The following is a 13632-nucleotide window of genomic DNA, read 5'->3' as shown; positions in this document are numbered from 1 at the left end:
TTGCCTTTCTGCCCGTTAGGAAATCTCATACGTAATCGTACGTCCGTTTTCCCAGTCCTAGTTCTCCTACTCTATCTAGTATCGTTCCATCTGTTACGTTATCGGATGCCTTCTTTAGGTCCAACCCAAGTATTGCCTTTGTCGATCTGCCCGGATCTTCTATGATCTGATGCTTTAGTTGTAACAGAGCGTCCTGCGCTGAGAGGTTTCTCCTGAATCCTATACTCGTGGGTGGGAGCGCGTCCCAGTCCTCAACGTAGGTGGTTATCCTCGCTTGGACCACGTGCTACATGAGTTTCCCTACGCAAGAAGTGAGAGACATGGGTCTCAAGTTCTCAGTCTGCGGTCGCTTGCCTTGTTTAGGTATTAACACGATTTGTGCCGTCGTACATTGCTGCGGAATCTGCCCTGCTTCCCAGCATTCCTTAATGTATTCTGTTAACTTAGTTCTAGACTCATTGTCCAAGTTCCAGAGCGTTTCGTTCGTTATCCCGTCTAGTCCGGGGAAAGACTTGGTATTGAGTTTCTGTATGGCTGCCCTGACCTCTGACTCGCCAATTTCATTGGCTAATTCGTCATTTGCCTGCCCTGTGTAGTCAAGGTGCATGACAGGCATCGATTGTGAGACGTATTTTTTCTCGATTTCCTTGAGGAAGCCATGTCCTTCGGTACGCTTGTATTAGCCGAAATATATTTTGCCTATGAGCCGATTTGATCCCGTCTGGGTCTAAGAAATGTCGAAGGATGTTCCACGCTTTTTTCCATTCCTATCTGACTGTCCATGTCGTTGCATATTTCCTCCCACTGTTGTCTGCATAGCTGCTGGGCGCACTGTTCTATGCGCCTGTTCAATTTGGCTACCATTCTACGAAGCGTGAGTTTGTGTTTATGTTTTTTCCATCTCCATGGCAACCCTGCCTGAAGCTTCCCACATTTGTAGAAGATATTGTCTACGTTCTCTAACTGCGCCTCTAGCGTGACCGTTTTCATAGCTTCCGCCACATCTCCCTTTAGTTTTTCGGTCCATTCCTCAATATCTTGTGCCGCCTGCCTCCTCCCTTATTTTCCTGAATTTGTCCTAGTCGACAATTTTAAGTTGTCTACCCTTCTTCTTGCGCGTTCCTGCCCTTACCATTATTTCTAGTATATGGTGAGTGCGCCGATGGTCGTGTGGCGTGTTTGTCCACTGCGTATCACATATGTTCTTGGTGAATGCCAAATCTGGCGGAGCATCTGGTACCTGTTCTCGTGGGAACCGATGGGTCGGTCACGAGGTTCCGGCCTTCCTGCTGCGCGTCTAGCCAGTGGTTCATGCCATTTTGAATTGTGATTTTGTAGCCCCAGGCCACGTGTTGGGCGTTAAAATGACCTCCGATCACTACCACTTGTTTGTACGCTATGGCTAGGGTTTTTCTAAAGAGCGTGCGAAATTTATGGCGTCTGCATTTTGAACTGCTGTGAATATTCAATACAAACAGAATGTTCGTTTTCCGCGTCGGTATGAGCTCTAGGAGAACGCGATCAATTGACTTAACCTCCGTGTCGTGTTGCACGACCGTCTGATTTCGCTTGACCAACGTCGTTAGCGCCTGTGTCTCCCCTTTGGCATTACCAAAGGACTTGTATCCCGACAATTTTACCAGCCCGTGCGTTTCCTGCATCATTATACTATCCGAATTTTCTTTGTCTTTATGGTGTTGTTGGAGAATGTGTCGTTTTCGATCGTATCCTCTACAATTCCATTGCCAAATATTGTATCTATTTCGTCTGTTCATGGAGGCGTTACAGGTTTTTCAATCACTCGGCGGGTACCTGGGGCCTAGTATACGGTTTTATGGCCGTCTTAACCAGTGCCCCTCCCCCCCCCTACTTGTTTGCAGTCCCCATATTGCTAATTTCGCTTCGAAATAAATTTACTTTCTTAGAGGGTGGTGGTTTATACGAATTATTGCTTTACGTAGAAATGTGGACATTTACACACATTGCGAGAATGTGCGGTGCGGTCAGTATGCAAAAATTCCATACATTTATCACATCAGCGACCTTTCCCTAAACCACAGTATTGGGTATGTTAGTTTCATACATACATTATTAATTTGTGCCTGTAGTGCCAACTTGGCTTGCCTAATTATAATAATGCGAGAAAAACACTAGCTGGACTAACATTTAACATAGCGAAATATAATACACGCAAATGGACGACTGACATGTCAAATAATGTCGCATTACAAATGGAAGCAAATGCTACACTTCTTGCCACCAATATTACTAAATGCGATTAGTACTGAAGAGCTTTCGAATACCACAAAAACTTTATTGTAATGACTACGAACTTTGTTACTGCGAAGGACATCATGAACATTATTAAGTTCTTGCTCATGCTCCCTTTTCCTAATTTTATTTTATTACTTAGTATTTGTTCGAAATGCTCGTTGTATGCGCCATTTACATTTATAACACGCACACGCATGATTGTGTCTGTATATGTTCCATGTAAAATGCATTGCACTTGGTTTGTTAACTACTCTCATGCCAACGTGTGCGTAAAGTGGCCACGCTCTCAAGTTTTTTTTTGTAGGCTTTTTGCCTAGACTCTCGCAACTACGTCGCAAAAAAAAAAAGAAAAAAAATCAGCTCAGCGTTTACACCGTGTGCTGCTACCAGAAAGGCAACCACCATGCGGCTGTCGACGTAGCGCACTTACGGAAAGTTGATTATGCAAATTCTTATAGGGACTGTAGTTTACAATTTCTCGTTTGCTATCTTCTGGAACAGCGGATAGTAAGAAGCTGACGTACTTGTTACCCTTTGAAATACTTTCGTAGTTATCCGTTTTCACATGCGCTTATTATACGACAGCATCTTTACTATCGAACGCACCAACAGGGACAAAGAAGAAAGACGTAACGTGAGCGGTAACTCACGAACGAAAGAAATAAACTTTCAGTCGTGAGTCAGTGCTCGCGGTACGTGTTACTTCATGGTCCCTGCTGGTTCGTTCGCTCTGTAAGTAAACATGGAGTTGTACTGACCCACCCAGCTACGACAGACATTTCGTCACTATAGCGAGGGAGCCTACAAAACTGATGTTCCGAAACAATGATAGAGGCTTCGCAGTATAGCGCGTTCCCGTACTTTCTCAGACATCCACGCCTAAAACGTTCTATGCACCAGCGCTACCATCTCACCTTGTCGTCTGTACTGAAGCTGCTGCGCTTCATAATGTGGTACTGCTTCTTGCTTCCACCGCTGCTCGCTCCTCCTGCTGTAGCTTTACTGTCGGCCTTGGCGTCCCCTTTGTGAAGAGTGGCATTGCCCATTGCAGTGGGCCCCGCGGAGCTCTTTCCCGAGCCCTGGTATCCCAACCGGAAGGCAGGCGTGGAAGACGGGCTGTGCTCCTTCGGCGACGAGGCTGCGGTCTGCTTCTTGCCGAACGCCTTCTTGAGCGTCTTCCGCCGAAACGGAGACGCCGCGTCTTTCTGCTGGCGTCGCGTGGAGCGCTTGCGCTTTTCTTCTCGCCTCGCCACCTGGACGTGCAGTCGGCGCTTCAAGGGTGGGACGCGCCTGCGTATGCCGTACACAGGTCCCGACGGGTCCATCTCAGCTGGCGGCCGGGCGAGCATCAGGATTCAGCGGAAAGAGAAGAAAGAATTCGGGAAAAATTTTATTTTTATTTAAACTGCCCTTTATTTCATGGCGTGTCACATTTAACCAGGTTATTAGGATTCAAGTTCCCACCAGAAATGGGCGACAGAACGGCGCCTGCCCTGCTACAACTTCTGCGCAACATTGGGAATTACTCGAGAGTTTATGGATATGCTTGTGCTGAGCGCAAAATCCTTCTCTTTATTGATCTTAGCATTCCCCATGACTCTCTCTTCCGCTCTCTCCCCGCCAGTCAAAATATTTGGGTGGTGGTGCTGATACGTGCATCTTAGACACTAATAGGTTGTCGTGTACCATGACACATTTGGAACGACATGTACGAGGATCTGTATTCTTGGTACTAGAGTAAATTTTGTTGTGTATCCTAAATACATGATGCATCTCTCGCAAGGTCAACGAAGAGGCAAGCATCGAAGCCAAGTGAAAAGCGGAAAATAAAGCTTATTCCTAAAACTTAACTCGTACCTTTATTAACATAACGTGCCCTAGTCTGCAAACAATGCTGAAACAATGTTATACTAAGAAATAGCGCACTTTATAACTTACAAGAAATACGGGGGCAGTCTCAGCCAACTTCAATTTTCTTGTAAAAGGAAGGATGTTCTGCGGCGGGCACGTATTTTGACGACACTCGCGACCAACTAAAAGGAACTATGATGATCGTAATTTTGCTAACCAGTATATGATCGATCAGCTTAAGGTCGAGAACACAATATCGATCTGATAATGCGCATAACAATTATTCACTGCCAGGCCAGGTTCAGTGGCGACGAGGCAACATGGCATCGCGTGAGTGCTCCACAGTAAATGTGAAAACAAAACGCCGACTTGCTCCTAAAGCAGCCAGAGTTACGCAAGGTCAACTCTTGAGGCCGAAAATTCTAGACCGAAAATAAACTGCCGAATGCAGACGACCAGTGAAAACGTGTTTGCGAGTGCATTTTTGGGAAATTTCAATGACAAACTGGACATGACTAAGTACAGTCGTTGTGCTATCTTAGGTGGCGCAGATTTTCCTTTCAACAAGAAAGCTAGGTGTGCTTTGTTAAAGGGACACTAAAGGTTACCAGAAAGTCAAGTTAAAGTGATAAAGCAATGCTCTAGAACGTCTAAGGCGTCAATATAATCGCGAACAGAGCTTTAGTAACCGAGAAATTGAGGTAAATGCACGACACGATTTGAGACCCCCCAGCGACATTCCGCTACTAGCCCGATGACGAAAGCACTCCTCATCATAAGTTATTTCACTAGTACTCAACTACTCGCATTAAAAAGATCATTTCATTAGATTATAAAACGGAAGAAAATGCTACTTGTCTACTTCTATTCGATTCTAAGAAAAAAAATAACATTTTGACGTTACCCTTCAGCAGTATGGGTGGTCCAAAGGTTTCGTTTTCGCTCGACTCTACGCGCTCGACTTTGCGCCGCGCGCGCTTTGGAGTTTCAGTAGTTTCTTTATCGCGTCGTGCTGCGGTGCTCCTGCTGGTTCGCGAAACTTGCATTTGGAACAAGCAACGAGAATGCCACGTCCATGTGATGTCGTGGGATGCGCGAACGGTCCGCGGAACTTGGTCAAGGGCAGTTGCAGCGGCGAATCCAACGTTACTTATCACTGTGTGCCAACGAGTGAACGTCTCCGTTCGAAGTGGTTAAGTGCCGTACCTCTGCCACAGCACGCTGGCAAAGAGCCGAAAAATCACGTAGTGTGCTCGCTGCAGTTTCGTCCAGAGGATTATGAGTTCAACGCCGACCTACTCAAGTCGCGTGAAGTGCTTTTCAAAGCAGGCCGTGGTCGTAGTAGTACGCAACGACGCCGGCAGCGCGAGCCCTCAACAGCAGGTCACGTTCATCAGTGCTTAAATCGCTTAACTCGAGCCCAGCATCGCGAACTAATGTGTCGTTGTCAGGGTCATCCATTGCAACGAGCGTCGAAGTTGACGTCATAAAATAAAGAACCAGCTTATCGTCGTGCGCTTTCCCTTCCGCTGGCCACCATAGTTCCGCTTTCGCGCTGCTGTCGGCTCTGTCTTGGCTCTGTTTCTGGCCGCGCGTTTGCGTTTTGTGCAGAAAAGCCGTAGCGCCGTCTGCGGGAGCCATTTTACTCACCGACGGCGCAACGTCACTATGAGACCATGACGTCAATACTCCTCGATTGGAGGGCGGGTGATTTGAACAGCGCTAGAGGTACGCGGACGCTTCAGAACGCATTTTCTCTTAAAATAAGTCTCTTCTTCGCACGAAACAAGCGTTTCGAGGTTTCTGGGATGGTATTTCAACAGTCCACGTTGACTTAATATTAACCTTTAGTGTCCCTTTAAGGATCATTATGAGCTCGCTTAAAGCTGTGCCTGAAAGTATAAGCTTCACCTAAGTTTAGCGAAGCTTCAACAGTGGTAAGAACTTTCTATGCAATCTATTCCCGCCTACAAAAGGAATGTCCCGCACTAATTTTATGCCTCCGGAGTGCGTGAGAACTTTTCGGCGGGTAATCATCTGAGGCGCTTGATGTGAGATTTGTGAACACACTAGTAAACAGACTTTTCAAACGCCTCTGTTTGCTATCTAAAAAGAAATACAAAATTAGACGCCGAACCGACAGCTGCTTAACCCACAGAGAAGTTCCAACTGCCAATTAGGAAGGCAGCAACGAAACTTTAAAAATTGAGCAGATTACCTGCGTAAGATCAACGCAGGTATCGCGAGCATCGGAAAGCGTTGCTACTATTGATATAGTACTTTAAGTTGGAACGTCGAAACAAACTCTTAGGTGGGAATGGAGAAAGTTCAAGAGGAACAAGGTGCGTTTTTTTGCACAAAAGTTGCAAGTCAACCATATCCTTAACCTGCAGGTACTTTGTGCAATAAAGTCAACATGAGATATGCACAAATGCAACGGAAGAAGGGGACCTAGATGATACGTTTTGGTTAGTCAAAACCATATGATGGCAACAGATATTGAAGGCAAAGAAAGGATAGGTGAAACTATTTATATTTCTATTTCAAATTTAAAAATTACAACTCATTGGAAAATGAAAGGGTGTGCAGAAAAGTACTTGCCGCTGGTGAGATACAAACCAACAGCATCCGCATTGCGCGTGCATTGGAGTCCGAAACTGCGGCGGCTGTTGCCGCACCCAGATTCTTGAAAATTTCTGTACGTGAACAAACCTGCATCCATGGCTCTGAGTTGCACTGGGTAACAGTCCGCGCGTTAGATTCGGTACATAGGCATAAATACCCAAGAATGTGAACGTATTAGGAACAGGCGCCGCAGTAGCACAATTGAACGCATAATGCGGAGGCTGTGGGTCGGCTCTCACTGGCGGCAAGTTGACTTATCGCACACTTTCACTTTCGGATAACTTGTAACGTCTAAATTTAAGTTGCAACTACAAAAACATTTCCCGTGTGCTTCCGTTGGTTTCGTTATATGTTTTCTTAAATGTATGGAACGATTTTGAAGTACAAATAGGACGTATTGTGTCGCATATCATCATACAGATAGGATCGCTAACCTGTATTTCAAATAGTTATGTTTTGTGCAGCTTGTACATGCATCGATGTACAACTACAAGGGGTCTTCGTCTAGACCTGTTCATTACAGAGTAGGCGTTTTTAACAACGGACAAGGCCGAGGACTCCTCTCTGCTCTACCTTATATAAAAAAAAAAAAACTTTCTTTTTTTCCTCCAACTTTGCGTGTCAGTTTGTACCGATTGTGTCCAAAAAGCTTCAAACCCACTTGCAATAAGAGAAAGAACGAGCTACGCGCTATGAAGAATTAGTGAATAAAAGAATTGCAAAGGCAATAATTTAACAAATAATACACTTGCGACGGTCTCAAACGCAGCAGTTGGCCATCTAAGACTCTAGATTTAATCACTGCGCGATTTCCTAATATTCTAAAATGAGATATCTGTTTCGCGATACAAAATGCACTGGTGAACACGTGTAACGCGTGTCATTTCGTCGGAATATTTGCATTGAGGAAACAAACATGCGAGCAAACAAAAAATAACACGCCGGCAAGAAAACACACCAACAATTCGGACCAACCGAACTACTATTTTTGTACTATTTTTGTTAAAGCGCGAAGACTAAGCAAGCGAAAATTCCGTGTTGTGTGGACCAGCAGATACGCCACCCCCGAAATGTCTTGTTTCTACAACTCAGCTCGATAAAAACACGCTAAATCTAGAAGATAATGCTTTAACATAACACCGGGTATCTCCACGCCAGAGGCAAAAGAAAACAATGCCGCGCGAGTAAATGCGCAATAATGTTGTGTCGGTAAACGTATTGTTTCTAGCCGTGTTTTCAAAAGCCAAGCTCATCTTTACGAATATCGCCGGGTTTTCACGACCGAGGGAGCTACGTGGTGTTCTGTCGCTGAATAGGCCGCCCAATGAAAGCAGAAGATGCGCGCGTCACCGCCCCTGGGTGACCACCAGAAAGGCTTCGCCTCCGCGAATCCGCAACTGCACCGTAATGAGAAAGTAAACGCTTCTTGCGAGTAGAATGGATTTGAATGGCGCTAGGCACGTATGCACATGCTGTCTTTGACCCCGTGATGCGTTCAAGGCGTCCGCTGCACTCGCTAGCAGTCATCATCTCCGCCTGACAAAAGACTCCGTGTAATGTGTGCATGCCCACGCTTGTGTCTGTGTGTCTACCTGCGTGTGAGCGCGTGCCTGCGTGCGTGCATGTACTCGTCTTTCGAATCTTTATGCACTCACAAAAAGCTTTGCTGTATATAATTTCCGGCTCGTTCGAACTATGGCAATTTTTTATGACAGAACACGGTCATATCTAGCGAACTACCACCATAACCGTTAAAGGACGGTAAAAAACTAAAAAAAAAACACTCAGTGCCCTTCCACTCTGTGAAGAAAGATGCCCAGCGAAGCTGTGTATATGGGCTCCATAATGGCGAACTGCACCTCCACCGCGGGTCGGGCCAACATTGTACTATCTTTGGGATCAGCCCACGAATGGGGAGTGCTCAACGCCTGCATCACATCCGCCGCGGGTCGGACCGGCATTGCACTATCTTCGGGATAGGCCCACGTATGGGGAGTGCTTAACGCCTTCTTCACCTCCACCGCGTGTCGAACCGGTATTGCACTCTCTCCGGGATCTGCTTACGACGCGAAAACTTCCTTGGACGGTAGAGGTGTACAGCTTTGCTGTAAAAAAAACAAAAATATGTCGCAGTTTAGCCCCTAAGGCCACTAACCGATTGCGATAGAAATGTACTAGAAAGCTCTTACAAGGTAAGGAACGTAGTTTTATCGGCCGTATAAACTTGAAAACATTCGCTTACTAATGAAAAACGACGGTGTCAGCGCGTACAGAAAACATGAACACCTCACACTCGATGAGCGCGGACACTCGCAGTCACAACTGTGGTGTAAGGAAACGCGGCAGCAGCAGCAAGCGAAGGGACCTTAGCGCCGTCTATAGCTTCAACGCAAACTGAGCGGCGAGAACGCAGCACGCGCGAAGGTATGAGCCGTCGAAGCGCCTAGACTCTGCCCTCAACGCAGATCGCGCTCGAGGTATGGTGTGCGTGGCCACAGGATAAAAAGTGCAACAACGCCCCCGTCCCTCCCCTCCCATCGGAACCTAGCGCGCGACGGGAGACGGCGCGCTTCCTTCCCGCTTTCCTTCATCGCCTGCGCGAGATTGAGTCGCGATCGTCGACTCCCCTCACAAGCTTTCACTCACTCATTTAGCATAGGACGCGCGGCGGCGGTGTTAACGCCCTTGGACTTTACACGGAACATCATGCCGCCGATGCCAACGGTAATAATGTGCCTTGAGTCTGCGTGTACGGGGTGCTTTTTTTTTAGTTGCACCAAATTTTTTAAAGATTGCCCATGGCAGATAGCACAATTCTAACCCTTGATCTAAATTACTCTATGAGGTAGGCATTACTTCTTCGGGAAATCAAAATGTTCAATTGAATAATTAAGGTAATTGCGCTTATTACCGTTTAATTATTACTTTACGCCCTATATTTCAGTTTACGAATTATAGCCGCTGAGTTCGCACGGCGTATCCACTTGGAACGAATTGTTCGGGCTGTACGAGTTCCGTGATATTAACTTGCAGTGTACGTTGAAATGCATTGGTGTCCCACTTACTTTTGTGCTCCAATGCACAAAGGAGCGGTTTCTAAAAAAGAGAAGTGGCTGGAACGCCAATGCATTTTGTCGGACACATTGAAAATTATTATCTCCGAAATGCTGCTACCACGAATAAAACATACCCTGAAGCCTGCTCCAGATTTGACTAAGTGTTGTAGGTATTACAGTGTTTTGTGTGTTTGCCATTCGCGCCCTAACAGACAGCGGATAAAGGCAATGTCGGTTCTCGACGTCTTTCGCACTGTGTGCTGAGCCCCTAGGCCCACGTACCTATATCCCAAGTGCACGGAAGAAGGATTCACTGCATGTTCTTTTACTCCATATTCACCACTTGAGACTTTTTAACAGGCTCCTATAGTTGGTTGTCTTTTAGAAGAAGCAGGGAGCAACGAACCAGCTCAAATAATTTTTGTGGCTTCGTGGAAGATGAGTGACTGATTGAAAGTTTTCAATAAAAAACGAGATAAAAAGAAACAGAAGAAAATACGTGGCCTCAGGGCTTAAGCTAAACGAATGTATAAAGATGCATTGCTCTTTATAAAGCTTCAGAGGCCCGCGTAGATGGGCTTGCTGTTGTATGTGCAACATTCCTTGCAGGCGTCGTCGTCTGCAGGATGGAGAGACAGGCGCTGGAGAGCCTGCTGCCACAGGGCGGCCAACAATGGGTACTCCTACGGGAATGCTTTAAGTGTGGTGTGGTAAAATAGCGCTGGAAGAGCTCGTCATTCGTCTTTTTTGTGAGTGTACCCTTGACCAGCCCAGCTCGTCTAGAGCGTACTCATGTAGCGACAGGTCACCACTCTGAATCGAAGCCATGTCTTTCGTTCTTCCGCCTTTTGAGCTCGTAAATCATCTTTTATCGGGTCGGCTTCCCAGATGAGGCCGGAGTGTCCTTCGCTTAATGGTTCGCGAGGCCTCATCCATTTCAGGTGTGCTGTTTGGGCCAGCTGTTTTGCCATTTATATTGAGCAATAACTGGTCTCTTGTTTTGCGCGAATAGGCCTGCCGTGTTAACAAGGGCACTGCTTAACTTATGCCTTACGCGTGCCTTATGAAGGCACGCATGAATATGGGCGTGCCTTCATAACAAATTAGGTCATGTGATTGTGTGAACTGGAAATTTTAAGTGAAGTCAGCCTTTTTTGAATGCTATTGTAGAACATTTCTCACTAATATTTCCATATTTGCTCCAAACGTGTGCATTTTACCGTGAATAAGAGCTAAAATTACGGTGGTTAATCGGCTGCGAACATTGCAACCTGAATAAAGCAATAAATGGCAGAGAAGAAGAGCAAACCGCAGCTATTGAACACGCGACAGTCGATCAAAAACCGGGTGAGTTCACCAGACAAGCTCATCTAAATACAGCTGCGTGTAAAAACACGACGGGGCAAGTGATATGGAAATGGACCATTGCTGAAGCAGAGGGGAACCATTTTTGTGACCGAAGAAAAATGTGTTACGCTGTTACGGGGGAAGGTTACTGCATATTGTTATACAACAAAGATATTATCCTCAAGGATGGAAAATCAGTTGCGAAATCAGGGCCGTTTAAAGTCGCGATCATTCCTTGCAGGGCGGAAGTAGGGAAGTATTCGCTCGGAACTGGTTGCCGGTACACGATTACTTTAAAAGAAGTCATCATATTTCAAGAACGCAAAACTAAGTTGCACGGACTGCTCTCGAAGAATAAGATCTGTTCACTCCGTGAACAAGTATTATTGAAATTCTCACGCTCTTATTCTTACACTCTTATATTTAATATCTTATTTTTTACACCTATAATACTCCTATCTTCTTTCACTCCTTGCAATCCTTGCACTCCTTGTAATGAGATCACACGGAGTGCTTTAGAATTTTAGATCAGTCCCATTACACTTGCAGAATGCTTCTAAATCGGAAATGCAACAATACTAATGCCTATACATCGGTTTGTTTCAAATCCCCCCCCCCTCCAGCTATTAGCACTGACGTTGTGTGAAGGCGACAAAGCGCCAATTAGCTTATTTATGAAGTGCATCAAGTGAGATAAGAGCATTTAAGCAGTTTCTTTTTATTTTAGTTTAAGCCTTGGATCAGCGTCGGGCCGTAAACGAATGCAATAGTCGGAACGTGTCGCTAAGCTGCTCAACCACGGAGTTGAGGAGCCGCGTGCGACATGCGAGCAGGTTTCCTTCTCCTAATCGCAACCTCCAGCCGCTTGCGTGCGCGTTGGTGTCTCTGCTTGGATACACTAGACGATTAGTATTGCGACGGGCAACCAGCTTTCGCCTGAAATAACGCTCAGTAGACAAGCAGTGCTCGAGGTCCTAGTTTCTGTCAGCGCACCATGGACCCATTGAGTAAGCATCTATATGCACCTTGCCTTCGTTACTAAACTCCTCCTCGAGATCCATCAAATTCCGGTAGGCTTCTGTTAGCCATCCGTAACGTTTCTGTAGAAAAACCATTGAATTTCGCTAAAAAGTTTCCTAACAGCTGTGAGGTCTATATGAGTAAGCCAAACACCACTAGCGTTCGTAGGGTGCCTTCGTGCTATTACGCACTCCATTTGTCTAGCCTGATCCACTCTTGTTTACCTTAGAACAAACGTCATCGTCCAGAACGACAACTTACTCTACCCGTTATTATGGAAGCCTCGTGAGCACCCTTACCCAGGAAATTTAATTTCCTGTAAGTAAACGGTTCAGGAAGCGCCGAGCGCGCGCGGGTCATTAAGCCTCAGGCCCGTGGCAACGTAAACCTGTGGGGCTAGGAAGCTGGTGTTGAGGACCCGAATCGCTCAAAATATTTCCTCTATCCTGGATTTTCCTCCATTATCGTCCGAGTGTGGCGTTGTGTACAAAGTAAGCAATATGGTTTCATTGTACAACGTATAGCAGTTTTCACTTGTGCTGGTGAAAATTAGATACGCGTTACAATCGATGACACGCTAGAACCGCGTAAATGTGATACGGTTACGAAGCACACCATAGTCGGAGACTCCGGAATATCTTAGGCCAACTGGGGTGCTTTAACGTGCACCCAAGTGACGGATCTGAGCACCTGGAGCTCAGCAGCGCAACGCGATAGGCAATGGGCCACTGTGGCGGGTGTTTTTACGAATAAACAGTTGGGCGGGGTTTTATGCTTGAGGCTGAATTTTGCGTCAGCGGAAAAATACATGGACGAGCGAGTAACACCTAACGTGTGCCCTTTTGTACTCCTTTCGGGCACCCGCACAGTTCTTAATGTCTCACAAAGTGATTCTAATTAGCCTCTTATAAGAACACATACTTTTACGCGCGTGGGAAACGAGAAGGGACTTCAAATAAACTTATGCAATTAGGGCACGGTACAAGACTGTCTTCAATAGAGCGTTTTGCGCCCCTGTTATCCACGTGTTGCTCATAAGCCGTAGTATAAAACACAAAGCGTCTGTGCTGTTCCAAAGTGGCAGGTGGACATAGCCAAATGCCGAGAAGCCTGTTTTCAAGAGTGATACAATGCAACAAATCGGACCTGAAGTGAACAACCAACGTTCTACAGCCACGCGATAAATATAGTGTTTTATCATACAGCTACTGTCTTACCGTATACCGATACCAGCTGCCAGGGCTGCGCATGTGTGGCCTTTACCAGGAGCGACTAAGTTTACAGGACGATTCTCGTGGCTGTGTAACATTATTGTAGTGCCCAGGCTGCTCACTTCGATTCTCATTCGCTTGGGTTACTTGATCTCCTTCGCAATGAGTGAGAAATAAATGGTAAAATCAGTCATTGTTTATTTTCGTCTCAAGCTAAGGACAATGTACAAGCAGCGCTGTCTTGTAGA

At 46.0% G+C, this 13632-nt stretch overlaps 1 protein-coding gene across 1 annotated transcript in view; it reads right to left on the bottom strand.

Moving 5' to 3' along the window:
* The window catches only part of LOC126540237 (uncharacterized), a 144832-nt gene that overhangs the window by 30105 nt on the left and 101095 nt on the right, over nt 1-13632 (bottom strand). The window contains exon 3 of the mRNA XM_050187037.2: nt 3189-3604. Coding sequence (XP_050042994.1) covers nt 3189-3604 — 416 coding nt within the window. The remainder of the gene's footprint in view (nt 1-3188; nt 3605-13632) is intronic.

Source organism: Dermacentor andersoni, chromosome 2, assembly GCF_023375885.2.
Source record: "Dermacentor andersoni chromosome 2, qqDerAnde1_hic_scaffold, whole genome shotgun sequence".
NCBI lineage: Eukaryota > Metazoa > Arthropoda > Arachnida > Ixodida > Ixodidae > Dermacentor > Dermacentor andersoni.
Note: the sequence above shows the minus strand (reverse complement) of the source record. Positions and strands in the feature narration are given on the sequence as shown.